The sequence below is a fragment of the Zalophus californianus genome, chromosome 16 (assembly GCF_009762305.2).
Source record: "Zalophus californianus isolate mZalCal1 chromosome 16, mZalCal1.pri.v2, whole genome shotgun sequence".
Classification (NCBI taxonomy): domain Eukaryota; kingdom Metazoa; phylum Chordata; class Mammalia; order Carnivora; family Otariidae; genus Zalophus; species Zalophus californianus.
In genome coordinates, this window is record NC_045610.1 from 47,070,195 (window position 1) to 47,091,981 (window position 21,787).

At 35.7% G+C, this 21,787-nt stretch overlaps 1 protein-coding gene across 14 annotated transcripts in view; it reads left to right on the forward strand.

Annotated features, from left to right (window-relative positions):
* TANC2 (tetratricopeptide repeat, ankyrin repeat and coiled-coil containing 2) overlaps positions 1–21,787 on the forward strand; it is a 353,239-nt gene that overhangs the window by 216,438 nt on the left and 115,014 nt on the right. For all 14 annotated transcript variants that reach the window (XM_027624902.2, XM_027624912.2, XM_027624910.2 and 11 more), the window contains one exon: positions 8,373–8,636. In XM_027624902.2, the coding sequence (XP_027480703.1) occupies positions 8,373–8,636 (264 nt within the window). The remainder of the gene's footprint in view (positions 1–8,372; positions 8,637–21,787) is intronic.

A 21,787-nucleotide genomic window follows, 5' to 3' on the forward strand; every position in this document is an offset into this window, starting at 1 on the left:
GTTACCCCCTCTGGGTCATAAACTGAACATTAGATAATTTGAATTATTTTTTCATGTTTTCCCCAACCTGTTTTCAGAGAAGTACAGGTTTATTTATACTACTGAGTTTTTCCGTTTATTGTTCTAGTGACTCCATCATCCTTCCCACCTCTCTAATTACTTAGCACAAAGTAAAATTTCAATAGCTATAATGTGGCATGTTTGTTAAGTCTGGACACTGCTTATTAGAATGATCAAGGAAACCTAACAAAGCATTTCTCTTACATATTGATCTAACTAATATAATAATAATAACCAGCATTTATTGAGTACAAACATTGAGCCAAGTACCATTGTTTAATCTTTATAATGATCTTATAAGAAAATAGTTGTAAAGATTTCACAAGATCATGTCACTGAAATGATGCATAAGACTCGATAGAGAATGCTTACAAAATCTTTTAATAAAGATACAGCATGGGGCACTTGGGTGGCTCAGTTGGTTAAGCGACTGCCTTCAGCTCAGGTCATGATCCTGGAGTCCCAGGATCGAGCCCCACAACGGGCTCCCTGCTCAGCAGGGAGTCTGCTTCTCCCTCTGACCCTCCCCCCTTCTCATGTTCTCTCTCTCATTCTCTCTCTCTCTCTCAAATAAATAAATAAAAATCTTTAAAAAAAAAAAAAGATATTGCATAACAGGTAAAAGAGAATGCAAACAAGGAGAGGACCCTAGAAAGTTCAAGTGCAGCTCTCCAAGTTCTTTCTTAAATAGGATGTGCTCTGTCTCCAGAATATAAATGACCAAGATTTGTATGAGGAATCTTGATTTCAGGAGAGCTCTGCAAGAGTTTACAGTGAAGATTTTTATGCTGCTCTGGTCCCATAGCCAAGTCGATTTGTCTAAGTCCTCCAGATGTAAGCTGTCAATAAGCAACTAGTTTTGGGTGCTGCAGGAGGAGTTTAAAACTTTAAAGAGCAAATTATAAATCATTAGTTATCTTGGCTAAGAATCAATACTAGACTTCCAGGCAACCCCAGAAATAAGCATGGGAATGGCCCAGTCTAGTTGTAAAATAACTCTGTCTTATATAATAGTCTAATAATCTTTCTTAGAATTAGAAAACCGAAATTCCAAAAATAATTGGTCTCAGGTCATATAGTCAGTAAGAGGCAAAGTTGAGATTCAAGTTCAGGTCTGTATGACTTCAAAACCCCTGGTCCTAATTATTACAGAAGAGTGCATAGTTCTAAAATAATTCTGTCTTAGGATAGATGACCTAGAACTACTATATGGCATTAAAAATTTAGTCTCTATCAACAAAAGTAATGAGTCAAGAAAAAAAATTAGTCCTATTAGTTTTAAAATATTATAGAAGACAGACAAACCAATTTTATTTTATAGATAGATATTTAAAGATTTTATTTATTTGACAGAGATAGACAGCAAGAGAAGGAACACAAGCAGGGGGAGTGGGAGAAGCAGGCTCCCTGCTTAGGGTCCCAGGTCCCAGGACCCTGGGATCATGACCTGAGCCGAAGGCAGATGCTTAACAACTGAGCCACCCAGACGCCCCATTTATATATATATATTTTAAAAAATTTTTAGTATAGCTGACACACAATGTCACATTAGTTTCAGGTGAACAGTGTAGTGATTCTACACCTGTATACCTTATACTGTGCTCACCACAAGTGCAGCAACCATCTGTCACCACACAATGGTATTACAAATATCATTGACTATTATTCCCTAAGCTGTGCCTTTCATCCCCATGACTTAATCCATAACTGGAAGCCTGTATCTCCTTCTTCCCTTCTCCCACTTTTCCCATCCCCCACCCCTTCTCTCTGGCAACCATCAATTTGTTTTCTGTATTTATAGGTCTGATTCTGCTTTTTGTTTGCAAACAGTCCAATTTCAAAATGTACAAAAGACACTGGATAGACATTTCACCAAACAGGATACATGAATAATAAGCACAGAAAAAATGCTCATTATAATCAGTCATTAGAGAAGTGCAAATTAAAACCACGATGGGACACTATTGCTCACCTACTAGAATGGCTGTTACCAAAAAAAGTACCAAGTATTGGCAAAGATGTGGAAAAACTAGAACCTTCATGTATTACCCTCATGTATTACTTTATGTTTATGAAGTAAGCATAAACTTACCATACAATCTAGCAATTCCACTCTTTGGAATAGATCCAAGAGAAATGAAAACATGTATCAGAAAGAAGCATTATTCATAATAGTCAAAAACTGGGAACAATCCAAATATCCATCACTTGGTAAGTGGATGTACAAAATGTGGACTATCCATACAGTGGAATACTATTTCGACAGTAAAGAGGATGAAGTTATTAATAAATGCTACAGAATGAATTGACCTCAAACATAAGGACTACATGTTTTATGATTCAGTTTGTATGAAATTCCAGAAAAGCCACATTTATAGAGACAGAAAGCTAATCAGTAGTTGCCTGGTACTGGGGGAGGGGAACAGAAATTAACTGCAAACAGGCACAAAGGAACTTCTAGGGGTTATGGAAACATTCTAAAACTAAATCGTAGTGATGATTGCACTGATCTATAAATTTGCCAAAAATCATTGAATTGTACATTTACAGTGGGTACATTTTATAGTATGTAAATTGTACCTCAATAAAACTGGTTTAAAAACAGAGAAAGTTAATTTTATTCACAATAAGCCTGTTTATACGCCTGTGATTCCTTCTTCCTCACACTCTTTTCTGGCCTATATGGCAATACAAACAGATATGTCACATAAACAGTTCTTTATACTGAGGTGGCAATTTTTTTGTATCGAAGGAAAATGGAGAAGGTCTCAGAAAAATCTCTTCAGTTACTTGAGACTCAGTATTTTCTCCCTATCCTTTGTTCCACCTGGTCATCATTAGAAATAATGATAGATGAGGGAAACAAATATGTGTATTTTTCAATGAGGAACCATGTCTTCCTTTCCAGGTCCATTCATAGAAACTTCACACATATGAGTGCTTAATTCATCTAGGCCAGCTTACCTGGCACATAGACTGCATGTATGGGCTTTGGGCTTTTGAAACTTTTAGTAACCACATGCATGAAAATATTACTGCTTTCTCTAATGCTTCAGTTACCTTGATGATCTTAAATTGTATTCAGTCTCACCATAGAGGAGTGGTTGAATAAAATAGGATGCATCCATAAAGTTGAATAATATACAGACATTAGCCTGTTTGTTACTAAAAATAGCATTTCATTTTGTGGTTCATTTTTCTGTGTATGACCTCTTTTGTCACAGAATTGTCCTTCTTCTAGGATTAAGGATTTAGGACCTATCTTGTTCCTGTAGCCTGATTACATATTAGTTGCTCAGTAAAAATTTATTGGATAGGTAGATGAATTAACCAAAAGTCAACCAGGTTCAGTGAAAAGCATCAATGAAGCAAAAATGCACAAAATTCCTAAGTGGGAATAGTTACCTAGAGAATTTTACTTCTGGTATTTTGTGTCAGTTATCTATTTTTACTTTCTGTGCCCCTAAGATTCTAGACCATTGTGCATCATATAAAACTAAAGTTAGAGTCCTTAGGCCACTGAATAATTCCATCTTTGGGTACCACAAATTAACTCACAGTTTCTCTAATCTTTCCACCACTGATCAGGACTTTCATAATTTTTCTTGATAGATCCCATAGTTTTGAAAAAATTTTCAGCATCACTCTATTTGTTATTATAGCAGTTTCTCATGTTTAATTTATCAAACATGCATCTCTGCCAAAGCTTCTGTTTAAATGAGGTAACTACTGTTATCACCCTTGATATAATTCTAGCTATGTTTACAGAAGTTTGATGTTTTAACTAGCTACCAGTTTTAACTAGCTACGTATTATTTATAAATTACTTGAAATACTGAAAATAGTGAACCCCATTGCTACTTTCTCAGACCTGTAAAAGTGTAGTATTCCAATATACTGAATATGCTCCTGATTTATCAGGAGAAAAGGGTTGTATTTCTGGGATATATACCAGGCAAAGACCACACAGATACAGGTAAATCTTAGCCAAATTTGATTAGGGACTTAATAATAAAAACTTCTGTAGGACACAACATAAAAAGACATAAAAGGTAAGGGGTTAAATAGCAGACATTTTACATGTAGACAAGTCCTCTGGGAAAGAAGAGTTTCCATTCTCTGGCTGGATTCAGCTGTATGAACTCCAAGCTTCTTGCAAAGAATTACAAAGCCAGCTGAATCACCACATCTTTACACCAAATGAAATATTATTTTCCAGTTTTTACTGAATATTTACCAAATTTTACTGGAAAAAAAGTTTAAATATATTTTAAATTAGATAATTTTCAGAAATTAGGATAAGGAGCATACATCTGCTTTAAAAAAACACACAGGTACATACACACATAATATAAATATGCTATCACTGAACACATTTAGAAATTATAATGCTATGGAATCCATAATAATCTCATTGGGGAAGGTACAGCATTATGTTTGATGGCAAAAAGGTTAGGAACTATTGGGCTATTCATGACTGAAAGTCTGAATATATGAAATGAATTTTTAACTAAAGTGAGTAGTTTTGACTGTATACTGAAACATGACTTGAACATTTGGATTAGCTAGAAGAATATTCCATAGTTCCCAACATTTTCATCAACAAGACTTCCTTAGCATAGATTCCTTAGAAAATAGAGCCTGAGACAAAAAGGTTATATTGAGGGAGTATATACTATATTAAAGGAGTATAAACCAAGGAAACAAGAGTGAATGAAAGAGGAGTAAGGCAAAAAAAGAGGAGAAGCAAATATAAGGAAGGGAATTACAGAGCTGGCAGAGGTGATTGCTTAATTCTACTGAATGTCTTCAGAGAAACCATACATTTCTGAACTGTGGAAGGGGGAATTACAAGATGATATTACTGCAGTTCCCTTCTCACACTGGTATGTTAGCCCTAATAGGGTACTATTTCCCCGACTCTTACTATTGCATGAATCTAGTAGCCCTACTGCATCTCATGTCTCCATGGCAACCAGGAAGTCTAGAGATGGATGAGAGAGGCTATATGGCAGTACATAAGACAATGGTTGACTTCTGCCCATGATTATCACAAAGGACCAGAAATAGCCATTATAGCCAACCCTTCAGTCTGGAGCAGGATGTTAATAACACGGACCCAGCTCCAACCCATAGGAATAGTCCACACCACTGCTAGAGTCATTGTAGCCAGAAAACAGGCAGGTGAGTACATTTAGAGTGGCAAATCCAGCTCAACTCTTGTACCACATAGATCAATCATTAGTACTCTTTTTTGGCATCTAGTCTCACCTGGAAGCATGATACTGTGATTCTCAATTCTTTTCTGAGAGGGGAGATCCAAGTCCAGTTCTTCAAGGAGATGACCAGTTGCAGTCTCCCAAAAAGACTTGGAAAGGATTAGTAAATGAAGATTAAGTCCCTGCTGCTCCTGCGGGTCCTGGAGTCCATACTGTATGCTCATCATCTCCCTCTTTCACCCATTTCAGAACAAAGAATATCAAAATAGATTTCAGAATAAACAGTGATGACCTATCAAGGAAGGTCATTTCATAATGTAAACGGGTCATTTCATCAAGAGGAAATAATCCTAAATGTTTATGCACCGAATAACAAAGCTTCAAAATGGCAAAAATCCACAGAGATTTTAACTTTTATCTCTCAGTGGTTGAAAGAACAAGTAGGAAATCAATTAGCATGTAAAAGACCTAAACAATTCCATTAATCAACTAGACCTAATTATTTTTTATAGAACAGTCCACCTATCAATAGCATAGTTCAGATTCTTTTTAGATATACATAGAAGATGCACCAGGAGACCATATTCTGGTTCATAAAACAAGTCTCAATAAAGCTAAATGGACTAAACCATTACAAACTGTGTTCTCTGACCACACTGTGTTTAAACTAGAAACCAATAATAGAAAAATATCAGGAAATTTCACAAATGCTTAGAAATTAAACACATTTCTAAATAACATGGGTCAAAAAAATCACAGTGGAAATTTAAAAATATTTTTAATTGAATGGTAACGAAAACAAAACTTCAAAATTTTTAGAATGCAGCTAAAGAAGTGCTTAGAAGAAAATTTATAGCATTAAGATGCTTATTTTAGAAAAGGAAGTTACTTAATTAGTGAACTAAACTTCTGCTTAAACAATATGAAAAAGAAATTCAAATCAAAGTAAACAAAGTAGGAAATAATAAAGAGCAGAAATCAATGAAACAGGAACGGAGAAAATCAGTGAAACTGAACGCTGGTTCTTTGAGAAAATCATATTGATAAACCTCTAGTCATACTAACCAGGAAAAAAAGAAGATACAAATTACCAGTATCAGGAATGAAGAGGGACACCACTACAGACCCCACAAACATTAAAAGGATAAGGGAATGTCATGAACAGCTTTATGCCAATAAATTTGACAAATTCCTGGAAATAATATATGACCAAAGGTCATTTGAGAAGAAAAAGATAACCTGAATAGTTTTATAGCTGTTAAATATAAATTGAATTTGGCATTTAAAACTTTCCCACAAGGAAAACTTAGTCCAAATGCCTTGACAGGTAAATTCTACCAAACATTTAAGGAAGACATAATACCATTTCTACACAAACTGCTCCAGGAAGTTGAAGTGGAAAGAACACTTTATGAGGCCAACAATATTTTAAGACCAAACTAGACAAAGACATTATTTAAAAAGTAAACTACAGACCAATGTCTCTCATGAACATAGACATAAAAGTCCTTAACAAAATTCTAACATTGAATCCAGCAATATATAAAAAAGATAACAGGGACAATATGTAAAAAGGATGTGTCAGGGCTCCTGGGTGGCTCAGTCAGTTGAGCGTCAACTCTTGATTTCAACTCAGGTCATGATATCAGTGTCCTAGGATCAAGCCCCATGTTGGGCTCCATGCTCAGCAGGGATTCTGCTTGAGGAATCTCCCTCTCTCTCTGCCCTTCCCCCCTGTACACACACACACTCTCGCTCTCTCTCTCAAATCTTTTAAAAAGAGGGGGGGATGTGTCACGAGTAGGTAGGGGTAGGGAGCATTGTCATCTTTGAGAAGCCTAATGGTGACTGCCCTCCCCGATGGAATTGACAAGAAGTTGTTGCCTTGGAACTGGACTCCCTTAGTATCAGTGAGGATACAGAGACCAGTTGACAACACTTAATTCTCAGATGCAAGGAGGACTTATTACTGTAAAGAGCAGCAAAGCTGGAAGGCAACCAGGGTGTCTTCCTTTGTAACTCATATTTTTCCCTGTTACTACAAAGTCCAGAATTCTGTTTACATTTCCAAAGAGAAAACCTCACTAAAAGGGATTGTGGAAATTACCTAATAAACTTAGGTCTCTTCTTTTAACAACAGGTACATTGAAGATGTAAGAAGAAAATATGAACTAACATATTAAAAACTCTCCTGGGATGACCTCTTTTATTCTTATAATTATTGCTGAGATTTTTATAATCTTTATTTTAATGTTTTTATTCCTTACATTCCTAGGGTTGATGAAAATTTTTGTTTTTAAGTCCTGTTAATAATTAGTGGTAAGACTAGAAAAATTCTAGAAGCCCTTTCAGGTTTTGCTTGATTTCATTCAGGGACATCTAGGGTTAGAGCTACAGGGTAGCTGTACAAGGAGGCCCTGTATTTGGACAGATTATTTCTGCAATATATCCTATATATCTACTTAAGGGACCATTTGTTTTTTCTAATTCTTAATTACATATAAGGGGTCAGGAAATAAATTTAAATGAGGGAAAATATGGGATAAAAAGAGCGTAAAGATCTTTTTGAGATTTTGGGGCTCTTCAGCAATCCATGAAAATTATATAAATTCCCTTTTTGACAAAATTCTGAAATTTTTAGCATTGATAGGCTCTAGTTGTAGATCTTTTAGCAGTGATGTATGAATGTGTTTAGTTCCATTTAAATAGAGTTGTTAAATGTATAAGAGAAGTGAGAGAAAATATGTAAGATATATTGTGCTTTCAATTATTTAAACTTCATGGTGGAGATGAAATGATCAGTAACTTTTTTAAAAATAGTATCGCTACTACTCTTATTAGCTAGTCATGAATTTGGATAGTAGTAAACAGCTTAATCTTTCGGTTTGTGGGGTTTTGTTTTGTTTGTGTGTGTGTGTGTGTGGTTTTTTTTATTTTATTTTATTTTATTTTATTATGTTATGTTAATCACCATACATTACATCATTAGTTTTTCATATAGTGTTCCATGATTCATTGTTTGCTTATAATACCCAGTACTCCATTCAATACGTGCCCCCTTTAATTTTTAACTTGTTTTACTCTCTTTTTCAGCTACGTTGACAAGCTATTCTGAAAATGTAGAACGCACAAAATATGTTGGGGAAAGCAGTAAAGAATTAGGATCTGGAGGAAACCTAAAACCTTGGCAGTCTCAAAAATCCAGCATGGATTCCTGTTTGTATCGAGTAGATGAAAACATGACAGCTTCCACCTATAGTCTGAATAAGATCCCAGAAAGGAATTTGGAAACAGTTTTATCGCAATCAGTACAGTCTATTCCTCTATATCTTATGCCACGGCCAAATTCAGTAGCAGGTAAGATCTTTCTAAAAATTGACCATTTTTCTGGTGTATATACTGAAATGAAAGTAAATTCTGCTTTAATAGAATTTTCCATTCATCTTCTTTGACTAAGCTGTTCTTTTGTGTTTGGATAATATGCATGTGTATATCTTTTTGAACCTGGGGAAAGGCTCATATTCAAGTGGTTGTTTAGTTCTGCTCCCAAAATGTGTTAACAGCATACATAAAATGAGAAGTAAAACCTATAAGGTATATTATTGAATTTCTAAATGTATTTTTTTCACATCCAAAGTCTTTGAAAGGATTTCAATTTGAGGTTTTGAAAAATGTTAGTTTTAAAAAACATCATTAAATTGATGTGTATTTCAGTAGAAGTTGTATTATCAGAAATCATTGTCCATAGTTTGAGGGAGTGGCAGGCAGGCAAGAATTCAACTTCCTAGTCCAAGAGCTCAATATTTTCACAATACCCTGGCCATCCTATCATAGAAGAATCACCAGATACCTACATTGCTAAAGAATAACTCAAACACTCCTAGCAATTGCAGTCATAAAGGGAGTATGGAGTCATTATCCTTTAGCAGCTGTTCAGAATTGATGTCAAAGGATATTGTTTATATAGCTAAGTTGCTACTTAATAATTCAGACCAGGAGCTTTTGCAGAATAGTCGGCATTTTGGCATTTTCAAAATGCAACATCATCTAGACTTTGTACCTACTATGATATCATAGTTATGTTTGTCTTTCTTATTTGCCTGATGAATGCCTGAAAGGTTTGTCTTGCTGACACAGGGTAATAAAATACTTATTGTAGTTAGGAGCTCTTATTTCCCAGGTGTAATGATTTATTTTATAAAGATGATAGTGTGATGCTTCTTGCCTTTTTGTACCTTTTCTAAAACATTACTCTTTGTTCCATCCTCTGGGAGACCATCAGCATCAGTCATCACATGCGATTATGTGGTGATGGCTCATCTGGAAGGTCAGTAACTGTAGGCTATTTTAGTATTAATTTTTCAAGATTATTCACTTTAAATAGTGACAGAAACTTTTCTCTCATAGGTTCTTTGGAATATGTTGATCCCCACTAATGATGTCATATTAGAATCCTAGAATGCTCTAACTTAGAAAGCGTTAAGCAAATTCAGTCTTTCCAGAGGAGAAACATTTAAATCCTTGCCTGCATAAAATTGAGGAAATATAGCTACCAGCCTTAATGGTACATCCCACTTTACTTCTTAACTAAGCTGCAGTGATTTCTAAGAAAATTCTGTCTCTAGGGGCACCTGGGTGGCTCAGTTGTTAAGCGTCTGCCTTCAGCTCAGGTCATGATCCCAGGGTCCTGGGATCGAGCCCCACATCGGGCTCCCTGCTCAGCAGGAAGCCTGCTTCTCCCTCTCCCCCCTGCTTGTGTTCCCTCTCTCACTGTGTCTCTCTCTGTCAAATAAATAAATAAAATCTTAAAAAAAAATTCTGTCTCTATTATTGTAGAAGGACACTGAGCACTTAGTAGGAGTCAGAAGTATAAGCTTCTCTTGTCCTCTTTTTAGTTTACTGGAGAAATTATAAAGCACTTTGCCCTTCTTGAGCATAAATATCTGTGATTCATTATTTTACCTTATGCAGATACTAACCTTAGGTTGTACAAAGAGTTGTCCAGGACTAATTGGCCAAATAATATCCTTCCCTCACTTTCTGTAAAGTTTTCTAACACTGTGACTTTCTAGAAATTAGCACAAGGCAACTGTCAGAATTATCAATGAGTTACCAGTTACTTCTCTAATACATATAGAAGAAACTGACTGTATAGCTCTATCACAAAGAATAGAACCCAGCTTTCTATACCAGGTATTTTAATCACCAGGTAAAAAATGCCAGTTGAAATGTTTTTTAAAAAACTTAACAAAGCAAGCAACATTTTATCAGGTGAAGAGTACCTTCTTTCTTTTACATGGATTGTAAGACTTTGATTTATTTAGAATTTTATCTTGTAAGAGCTCATATTCTAGTTACTTAATAAAATCTTCTAAATTGGTCAACCTTCAGGGAATTGTCATCCAGTCTGAATTTTGGGGGCTTCTAAACTACTTCTCATGGTATATTTTTTGCTAACTGCCATTTAGCAACTCTACCCCTCGTAGGCATCAATATATTTGTGGTTACACTTAGACTTCAGTAAGGTTTTGCATATTCTTTGGGACACTGACTTCAGCAAATATTAAAATAAGAATTTTACAGAGAATTACAGGATGGAATTCTAATTGACATCCATTGCTGTTTTTGTAAAATAGTCAGCTACAATGTGATGACTGCTATAATACAGTAATTTATAAAGTACCATAGAAACACAGAGGAGGGAAGCATCTGAGCGCAAAGGAAGAGGGTAGGGGCACCTGGGTGGCTCAGTCAGTCAAGCATCTGCCTTCTGCTCAGGTCATGATCTCAGGGTCCTTGGATCAAGCCCTACATCAGGCTCCCTGCTCATCAGGGAGTCTGCTTCTCCCTCTCTCTCTGCCCTTCCCCCTAGCTCATGCTCTCTTTCTCTCTCAAATTAATTAATTAATCAATCTTTTAAGAGGGGAGGGTAGAGAGGAATAGAAGACATCACAGAGAGGGATGAGTGAGAAGTCACAAGGAGGACAGAAAAAAGAGGAAGGAGGCACCAAAAAGTTAAGGAACTTGGCAGATCATTGACATTTTAGCATGACCAGCACCTGGGGTACAATGAAGGAATAGTAAAAATGATGTTGCAGGTGATAGCAAGGACCCTTTGTGCTCTCATGATAAGGATTGGGTTTATTTTGTTGATAGTTAGTATAAACAGGAGCTGTATAATCAAATTTGCAGTTTAGAAAAATGGATATAAACCCATCCCTGTAGGATGGACTGAAGGAGGAGAGCCTGGAGTTAGAGAAAATAGTTCATCAAAAGCTTCTGGTATTATGCACAATTATAGGGAGTGAATCACCAGGTATCAGTAGAATTGAGAAAATGGCTTGGGAGATTTTCTTCTTTTTTGCCTTAAAAAATAGCATTTATTAGATTTTTTTTTAAATACAGAGAAATACAAAGAAGAAAACAAAACAAAAATGAGCCATAATTTCCTTGCCCAGTGGTTCCTGCTGACACATTCTAGAAATTAAAGATTCATATATGTTACATAATAAATATATATAAATCAAATAAAAATTCAAATTCAAACAAAAAATACAAAAGAAAGAGCCACTCCCCTCTCCATCTAGTACCCCTCTCCAAAGGTTAATATAACTTACGAGTCTTTAAAATATATATATTAGGGGTGCCTGGGTGGCTCAGTTGGTTGAGTGTCTGCCTTCGGCTTGGGTCACGATCTCAGGGTCCTGGGATTGAGCCCCACATTGGGCTCCCTGCTCAGCGGAGAGTCTGCTTCTCCCTCTCCTTCCTGCTCAAGCTCTCTCTCACTATCTCTGTTGCTATCTCTCTTTCAAATAAATAAAATCTTTAAATATATATATAAAACATATAATATCAAGATTCTATATATAATACATAATATATACCTAAATATTATAATATATGTAAGAGACGTGAGGTCAAAAAATCAGTTGGATTTATAGAGGGGAAATGAACGTATATGTTCTTACAAAGATGTACAGCTTTATTTGTTAATAGCCAAAAATTGTGACCATCCCGAATGGCCACCAACAGTTGGATGGATAAAGAAATTAGAGCATATCCTACAATGGGCACTACCTAGCAGTAAAAAGAAATGAGCTGTTGATACTGCAGCAACACATACAAATCTCAAAATAGTTACACTGAGTGAAAGAAGTCAGGTAAAAAGGAGAATATACTATATGATTCCACTTATAAATTCCTGGAAAACACAAAGTAATTTGTAGGCACAGTGTGCCTCTCTTACAGCGCACCCATCTGCATCTGCTCGTATCACCCAGCTCTTTGTACTGCCTGTGGGAATTCTGCCTCAGAAGAGCGGCTCCATTGTTGATACTCTGGCTTTTGCTGTTCTTCTGAGTAATGAAACGTCTTTCATCTCTGATCTAGATGTCTCATGTCTTCCACCATCCCGGCTTGTTAGAAGTAGAATAAAATACCAGATCCTTCCCACTTCCTGGCAGTGAGATACCACTATACCCGATAACCACAAAATTAAAAGGAATGACAATGCCAAGTGTTAGTGTGGATGTGATGCAATTCAAATTGTCATACATTGCTAATGGGAGTATAATAATAAACTGGAACTAGCACTTTGTAAAGGTGCTTGGCAAGATCTATTAAAGGTGTCTAAAGCTGTATATGCATGTTACCTAAAACCTATCAATTCCACTCCTGCATAGAATGGCCATCAAAAATAAAGCTGGCTGGCTCAGTTGGTAGAGCACATGACTCTTGGTCTCAGAGTCATGAGTTCAGGCCCCATGTTGGGTATGGAGACTACTGGGGGGAAAAAAAAGCCCTTTTATTCACCAAAAAATAACTAAAATAAATATAAATAAATATGAGTGTTCATATCCATTTTATTCATAATACCCAAAAGCTGAAAATCATCCAAATGTCCATCAATAGTAGACTGGTTTAATAAATTTTATACAACAGTGAAAAGAATGTTGTACCCAAGACAACATCTTAGAGCATACTATGTGAAATACGTATATTTATATAAAGTGTAGAGAAACAAGGCAAAACTGTGTCATTTCTATGGTGTTAGAACTAAGGTAGTGGTTACCTTTGGTGGGAATATCAAGGGAACCTTCTATATCCTGATTGAATGGTGGTTGCATGGGTATGTACACATAAAAACATTTATTGAGCTATTCACTTAAGATTTATATAGTTAACATATATAAATCATACCTCAATTTAAAAAGTGTATAAAGTATTTAGGCTTCTGTCTTTCTAGAAGAATTTTCCCTTTTGTTTAGAAATAGTGGTTCTTGGTGACATACTAGATCTTTGAAGAAATACCTATTTTTAATGTTGAGTAAAAATAACCTAGGGGGCACCTGGGTGGCTCAGTCGTTTAAGTGTCAGACTCTTGATTTTGGCTCAGGTCATGATCTCATGAGATCAAGCCCTGTGTTGGGCTTTACACTGAGCATGGAGCCTACTTAGGATTCTCTCTCTCCCTTTGCCCCTCACCACTCTCTCTCTCTCAAAAAATAAATAAAATAAATAAAAATTAAAAATAACCTAGTAACTCCAACAAATGGATAGTTTACTAAAAGTATTCCACTTGTTGAGACCATAAACTTAGGATCAGTACCCAAACTAGCCAGAAGTGATTCTAACTGCCACCTTAGTTCAGTGTTAGCTAGATAAAGTCCTGAAGCAGCAGTCTCTGTGTGAATTTATCCTTTTTTTAAAAAACAATTATTTGAGTTATATTTTACATATCATAAAATTCACCCATTTCAAATAATCCACCTAATTTAGTAATTTATAGCATATTTACTAAGTTATGCAACCTTCACCATAAATCAATTTTATTTATTTTTTTTTAAAGATTTTATTTAACAGAGAGAGACACAGTGAGAGAGGGAACACAAGCAGGGGGAGTGGGAAAGGGAGAAGCAGGCCTCCCGCACAGCGGGGGGCCCAATGCAGGGCCCGATCCCAGGACCCTGGGATATATCCCAGGATCCCATGACCTGAGCCAAAGGCAGACACTTAATGACTGAGCCACCCAGGTGCCCCCACCATAAATCAATTTTAGAATATTTTCATCATCCCAGTAAGATCATGTCATGATGACATGGTCCTCATGTCTATTTAATATTAATTTTATTCCCATCCCCAGCCCCAGGCAGCCACTAATCTATTTTCTATCTCTGTAGACTTACCTTTTCTGAACATTTCATATAAATGGAGTCATATAGTCTGTGGTCTCTTGTGTCTGGCTTCTTAGCATAATGTTGTTGAGGTTCATCTATGACATAGCATGTATCAGAAGTTTGTTCCTTTTTATTGCAAATAGTATTCCTTTGTATGCCTCTACCACATTTTATCCATTCACCAGGTGACGGACATTTAGCTTTTTTCCAATTTTTGGCTATTTTGAGTAGTGCTACTATGAACATTCGTGTGCAAGTCTTTGGGTGGACATATGGTTTCATTTCTCTTGGATAGATACCTAGGAGTGGAAATGCTGTATCATAGGGTAAATTTATGTTTAACTTTTTAAGAAATTGCCAAACTGTTTTCTAAAGTAGCTGCACTGTTTTACATTCCTACCCGTAACGTATGTGTGGATTCCTGTTTCTCCACATTCTCTCTACCATTTGTTACTGTCTTATCTCTTATTATAGTTACTTGGGTGGGTGTGAAATACTATCTTGTTATAGTTTTAATTTGCATTTTCTTAATGACTGATGATGTTGAGTTTATTTTGTGTACTTATTAGTTATTCACATATCTTCTTTGGTAAAATATCTTTTCAAATCCTTTGCACTTTTTTTTTGTTGTTGGATTGTTTGTCTTGTTATTGAGTTGTAAGCATTTGTTGTATATTCTGGATACAATGCTTTATCAAAAGATGGGTTTGCAAAATATTTTCTCCAAGTCTGTTGCTTATCTTTTCATTTTTTCATTGATGTATTTTGAAGCACATTTTGATCACATCAATTTATCAAATTTTTCTTTTTTTTGGATCATGCTTTTGGTGTCATTTTTTATCTTTTTAATAGAAGGTACACTGTTTATATCAAATATCACAAAACAGTGATTTTTCTTTGTTATTCACGTTTATTTGTTTTAAATTCAAGTATTGGAAAATATTTTCTATACTCAATTAAATTCTTTCTACCCTCTTCTTTTCCCTCTCCTGCCCCTCCCCCATGGTCAAAAAAATAAAAGGGATAACATTAGCCTATGTTGCTATGCCCATAGACCATAATTGTTGATTATTTTTCCATTTATCACAGTGTTCATACCATAATTAGGGCCTTTCTGGCTAGCACAGATTTTCAGATTTTTCAGTAATAGTGATCATGCTTGTTCAAAAAGAGGGTAAAAGGTAAATGTACCGTCAGAAGCCAGATAGATCGGGGGTTCCTGGGTGCCTCGGTTAAACGTCTGCCTTTGGCTCAGGTCGTGATCATCCCAGGTTCCATGCTCAGTAGGGAGTCGGCTTCTCCCTCTCTCTCTCCCCCGCCCCCACTGGTGTGCTTGCTCTCTCTCTCTCTCTCTCTCTCTCTCTCTCCTCTCAAATAAATAAAATCTTAAAAAAAAAAAAAGTTAAAAAGGGAAAAGAAAAAAAAGAAGCCAGATAGATCTGTCCTAGAGAATAGGATTTTATACTGTGGGTGTAATAGAAATTGACTGTATTGGAAGTATGAGCATACTTCATCAGAGAATTATTTCTTGTCATTGTTGAATGTAATATAAACAGATCTTGCCTACAGACAAGTCACAGGTCAGGGAACAGTTTGTATTGGATTGTTTTCTGTATCTGGAAACCATGGTTTCAGTATCCTCACAAAGAGTCAGGAAAGTGAACTATAAACCAGAGGACTCAGTTATCTTCAAAATTTAATAGATTATAAACATTTGGTAAGACCACAACCTCTAATAGTTAAAATGATTAGGTATCTAAATCATTTTTTAAAACAAATTTTCTTAGTTCTGGAGGTCCTCTCTAGATATACTCTAGAAATAGCTCTTGCTATAAGCTCTAGAAATACTTATTTTCCTTTATTTTCTAATGTGCACATATGAGTGGTTCCCCAAAGTGTGGGAAGATCAAATACTCAAATCTCCTTGGTGACCAGGAGTAACTGAGGATTTAAAATACGAGATAGCTTAAAATAGAGGGGGAAAAAACCCAGTATATTTATTTATACTTATTAAATTACTCTAAGCATATGAACAGTTGAGGGAAAAAATAATGCCAGTTATAAAAGACCTTGTTCAAATCCAACTCTTAAATTTCCCTTCTTTTTAAAACTTTATCTCAGTATGAATAATATAACTACTTTAGAGACGAAATAATGTTGAATAATGATGTGAAATATCATTCGTGTCACTTCAGAAAATCTGGGGGAATAATCGTTTAAATGGTCCTTGCTGTGTTACAGACTTTTCCCTGCTTGGGGAAGAGACTCACCCTCTTTTGCCTGAGCTCATTGGCATCTTTATGGGGCCACATCTTCTGGCAGGACTAGGAAATTGTCAAGGAATTATTTAAATTAATTTGCTGCATTGAACTCTATAAGAATAAAATTGTCTTTGTTTATTCCATAAGACCCTTGATTTTAAAAAAGAATGGGAAGGGCACTTTTATAACACTTTACCTAGAAGAAGTGGGGTCAGTACTTATTTAAATTAATTTGCTGCATTGAACTCTATAAAGAATAAAATTGTCTTTGTTTATTGCATAAGACCCTTGATTTTAAAAAAGAATGGGAAGGGCACTTTTATAACACTTTACCTAGAAGAAGTGGGGTCAGTACATATGCAAATGTTTATGATGTTTTTTTTAAACTTTTTTCTGAGCTTTGAACTCACCTGCAACATAAATGGAAAAAATATATGTAAGGAAATTTTTAAAACAGCCATGTACTCTTTATTAACTATTAAAATAGAAGTCTGATTATTAAGTATAAATATATTGATCCATTAGATTGGTCCAAAAGCTGTACACTTTAAGAGCATAAAGATTCAAACAAGTGAAGATGTACCATTTAAAAGTTCCACCATATACCACATATGAAGGTAGTGCTATTTACTGAAAATAAAAACTTTTAACTCAAATGACAAAGTGATTAAAGCTGAGTTTGGGCAATCTCTACCATCAAGGCTTGAGTTTTTCCGGGAGTAGCTCAGTTTTCTGAGTATAAAGTTAGATGTAATTACATCTTTAAAATTCTAAGATGTAGAAAATAAAAACTACTGTCTTTTATTGTTTTCAAAATGTAAATCACTACTGCATGTTTATTTTTTTAAGCTCGTTGTGTTGGAAGGAATTAGAGAACCTTGTGGACTTGCAGTTGCATGGCAGAAATTATCAGAGTAGGATGTCTATGGTCATCCTTAATGTCTTAAAATGAGATTGGCTGGGAATTGGAGGGATGTGGGAAGCAGGAAATACTCACTTGCAGCAGCTGTCCTCAGTGCTTTGTGTGAAAATGAGGAGTCTGTCAAGGAAACATATAAGCAGTGGAAGTCAGTTAAAATATAAACTCTCACCATCTACTTGTTAATGTTTGGAGCTGCACATTTTCCTAAGAAAAGGATCTTAAGAATCAGGTAAATGCAAAATAGGAATCATGGGGGATTTAGATGAATCCAATCAGAAGCTGTAATGGGGATTTTATAAAGAAGAAAATATGGGCTTTTCAGCAGTCAGAATGTTGGCTTTATGAATCAAGGGTATAAGGACAGCAGAGTGGCTTCTTGCCCAGGCTATAGCAAACATAACATCATTCCAAGCTCCCTGCTCAGGTCAGCCAGAATGACAATCGTGCTACTAAAAAAATCTGTTTGCACTAATGATAACTGATATAAGAAGAAACAATTCAGACTGGTTTCATACTCAGTATAGAGTTGCCTCTGGAATGTTTTGTACCAAATGCTGTCTGCTGGATTTTTTTTCTGCCCACTTATTTGTTAAGTTATTTTGACTTCAAAAAAGTATGTCAGTTAAATGTTCTGTAAATGAATCAGCTGTTCCAATCCTATGAGATCTCAAAAAATATATGTATGTTCCCTTTTTCCACTTTCCTCTTCCTTCTCTGAAAACAAGGATTTTTAACGAAATAAGCTTTACTTAGAGATAGATTTTACATAGAAGTTTACTTTTTAAAGCATTTTCTTTTCACATAAAAATTTTTTTATTGTAGATTTTTTTTTCCTCTTTCTTCATTTCACTTCTGCTTACCTAGTTATCTCCTATGCCTGTATCTGGAAAGTGTTCATTAAATATTATAGTAGTAATTTAACTTGATGGAACTATCTCAAAAAGACTTGCCAGGACAGTTTCACAGTAAGTACTACTGTGAGGTGGGAATATGTATGTCCCTGTAGATCTGCCATTGGTGTTTGTATGGGATGAAGATATGCTAAAAGCATTGTTGCTATAGCCACCTCCTTCATCCTTAGCTTTCAAATAACCCCATAAGACAAAACCTAATTTGTCATTCACTGATCGTTTAAATGTAGCCAAAATACAAAGTGTATGTTAGGTACACTTATTCAGTTATTAGACAAGTGTTTATTGAGCTTGTACTGTATATATGGCAGGCACTGTTCAAAACACTTGAGAAACATCAGTAAACAAAACAGAAATCCCACCCCCCCTTGGAGTTTGCATTCTAGTCAGAGAAAATAAACATAATAAGTAATTTATATAGTATGATAGAAAGTAATATGTGCTATAGAAGAGGGGTCAGCAGTACTTGAAGGAAGTTTATATGAACATCATTGGAGCTGAGCATATTATCATAGTGGTATCTAGTAAGCATTAAACAGAGCAATGAGAAGGGTGAAGCTAGAGCCAGACATATATCTAAATCTAGGTAGGACTAGTCTGGAATTCAGTTCTATATTGAGCATTATGTGCAGGGTACTTTGACTTACTCTGAAGGGACAGGGTTATCAAAGATAAATCAGACATTGCTTTCTTGCCTTCCAGAACCTACTATAACAAGGGAAGACAGCCATGTAGGCAAGTAGCTGAATAACACAGGTTCTAATTAGCAGTATATGTATGCGGTTGCTAAAGGGGAGAAGTAATTAATTTTGACTGGACGATCAGTTAGAGAAGCAGAGAAAATGCAGCCTGAGCAAATTTGACAGTAAATGTTTGACAAACTACGACAAACTTCTCAGAAAGTGGCTTGCAAATGGAAAAGACTCAAGTGATCATGAAGGAGAGTACACCTATACAACTAATACAACAAAGGGCCACAGCTAACAGAATTTCAGGTCTCCTGGTTCATCTTTCCAATATTTGTCTCATAGCCCTTTAAATAATGGGCAAGAATTTTGAAAATGATGAAGCAGTGAGAAACAAAATAAGACTAAGGAGAATAATGATTTAATAAGGGATAAAGGCAGTGAAAAAATATTTTGGATTATTTGATAGAGGAAGTTGTGATAGATTCAGAGATCAACAAAAAGAAGATACTGATTGCTAAAAGAAGAAAAAGAACAAATGTTTTAATAGACTTGAGTAACACTAAACATAATTTATTTGCAACCTGGATTAAAACAGTAGTTCCCCATCAGCTGATTTGAGATCTGTCTGTGCCCTGAATCAGGGCTTCAGAGCTCTGGCACTTGATACTGAAGATCACTGCTTTTCTTTAGTTCACTGTTTGCCTACGAGTATTTGAATTTGTAGAGGAATGAACCGTTCATTCAGCTCAATAATTAGAGTATTTGTATTTTTCTCCTAATGTCATCTGACTGAAATTGAGACGTGTGCTCATTCCAAAATATATCTTTATTACATTGCTTGGTTTTGTGAAAGAAAGCAATAGGACAATTGATGTCCATTTTCCTAGGAATTAAGATACTAAAGGTTCGTTTGGCAAAGCTTGTTAAGTTCACACTCAACGTTTATATTTCACAAATGCTGTCAGCAGCTCTTTGAATAGGAAGCTGACCCTATGAGAGTAAGGCTGGGGCTAAAAGTACTTGCCAGGAGGTCTTTTCAGTAAGGAGAAATTAAAACGAATTATCTGTTATTCAAATCTGTACTCAAAGTATAGATCTCCCTGAGTTTAATCTTTAAAAGATTCATAGATGAATATAATATAGAAAAAATGTAGAAAAAAGGGCTCTTTTTTCCTTAACACAGCTTTTTGCTCCACTCCATGTTGTTGCTATATCATTCTACCTACTGTTAATGAAATATACGTTCTCTTTTTATTAAAACGTATCAAACCATTTTAGTACATTGGCATATAGAACGATTTTAGTAAGAGAACCTTGCTTTAAAATTATATAATGTGCCATTTATATTGCCATAGTGGCAACCCAAAACTAACCCACTCATCCAGCTGTTAAAGGTTTCATTTGAGTTTTATTTTAATGTGAGTAAAAGGTTCTCATTGTCATTGATACTCTTTTCATATTACTCTTCAGTTTTATCAGCTTTAGGAAGTACCTTATATGTATTTTTCTCATAAAAAAATAACAAATTTGGGGGCTTTTGTTTGTTCTTTTGTTTCTTACTCTGGAAAGTATTTGCAGTGTGGAGTTTTAGTAAGCACCTTCACTTTGCATTACAAGGTCTTTATTTGTCCACATTTGGTTACTGCTGTATGAAGCCATAAAAAACAGGGAGTTGAGGGAAAGTGACAAAGATGAAGAAGGGATGAAAAATAAGCTTTTTAAGGAAGAATTAAATCTATTTAGCTTGAAAAGGGGAGAAGGGGCACAGTGCAAATAGCACTCACTGGACTGATGGACCAGATGACTGGTTTTGAGGACTGGCTCTACCAAAAATGAGTGATTCACTGTAGACAAGTCACTCTAGAGTACTAATCTGTAAAATGAGGGGATTTGATTAGTTTGGGGTCAACAAACTTTTTATTAAAAGGCCAGCTAGTATTTTAGGCTTTGCAGGCCAATATGGCCTTTCTCAAAACTACTCAACTCTGTTGTAAAAGAATGCTTAACGAACAGGCAAAGCTGTGTTCCAGTAAACTTTATTTACAAAAATGGGCGGCAGGCCACATTTCATCTGCAGGCCTTAGTGTGCTGACCTCTGTCTGGACTAGGTGACCGTGAAGATTCCTTTCACATCTTCATTCTGTGGTATTGCTTTATTATCAACATCACATATATGAAAGGATTACTGCTCCGTTATTTTCAATAGTGTATCAGTCAGGGGCTGGCCAGGAGACAGAAACCACAGTTATTTTACCAGAAAATCTGAAATGTAAAGAATGGTTGACTATGTATAAATGAACTGAAGAGGGAAAAAGAAAACACTGAGTTATCATGGACTTGGCAACTGCAGGAAGCAGCTACCACCTCAGAGCCTGTGTCACAAGAAGAGGTTGGGGTTATTAAACCAGAGGAACTTGGAGGAAAGGCCCTACAAAGCTGAAACTGATCTCTGTGTAAGGCGCCCTGCTCAGCTGATGCTAATATTTCTCCCCTCCAAGGAGGGCTCTGTGGGGATGGGAATTCTGAGGGCTCCTTTTTTTTTCTTTCTT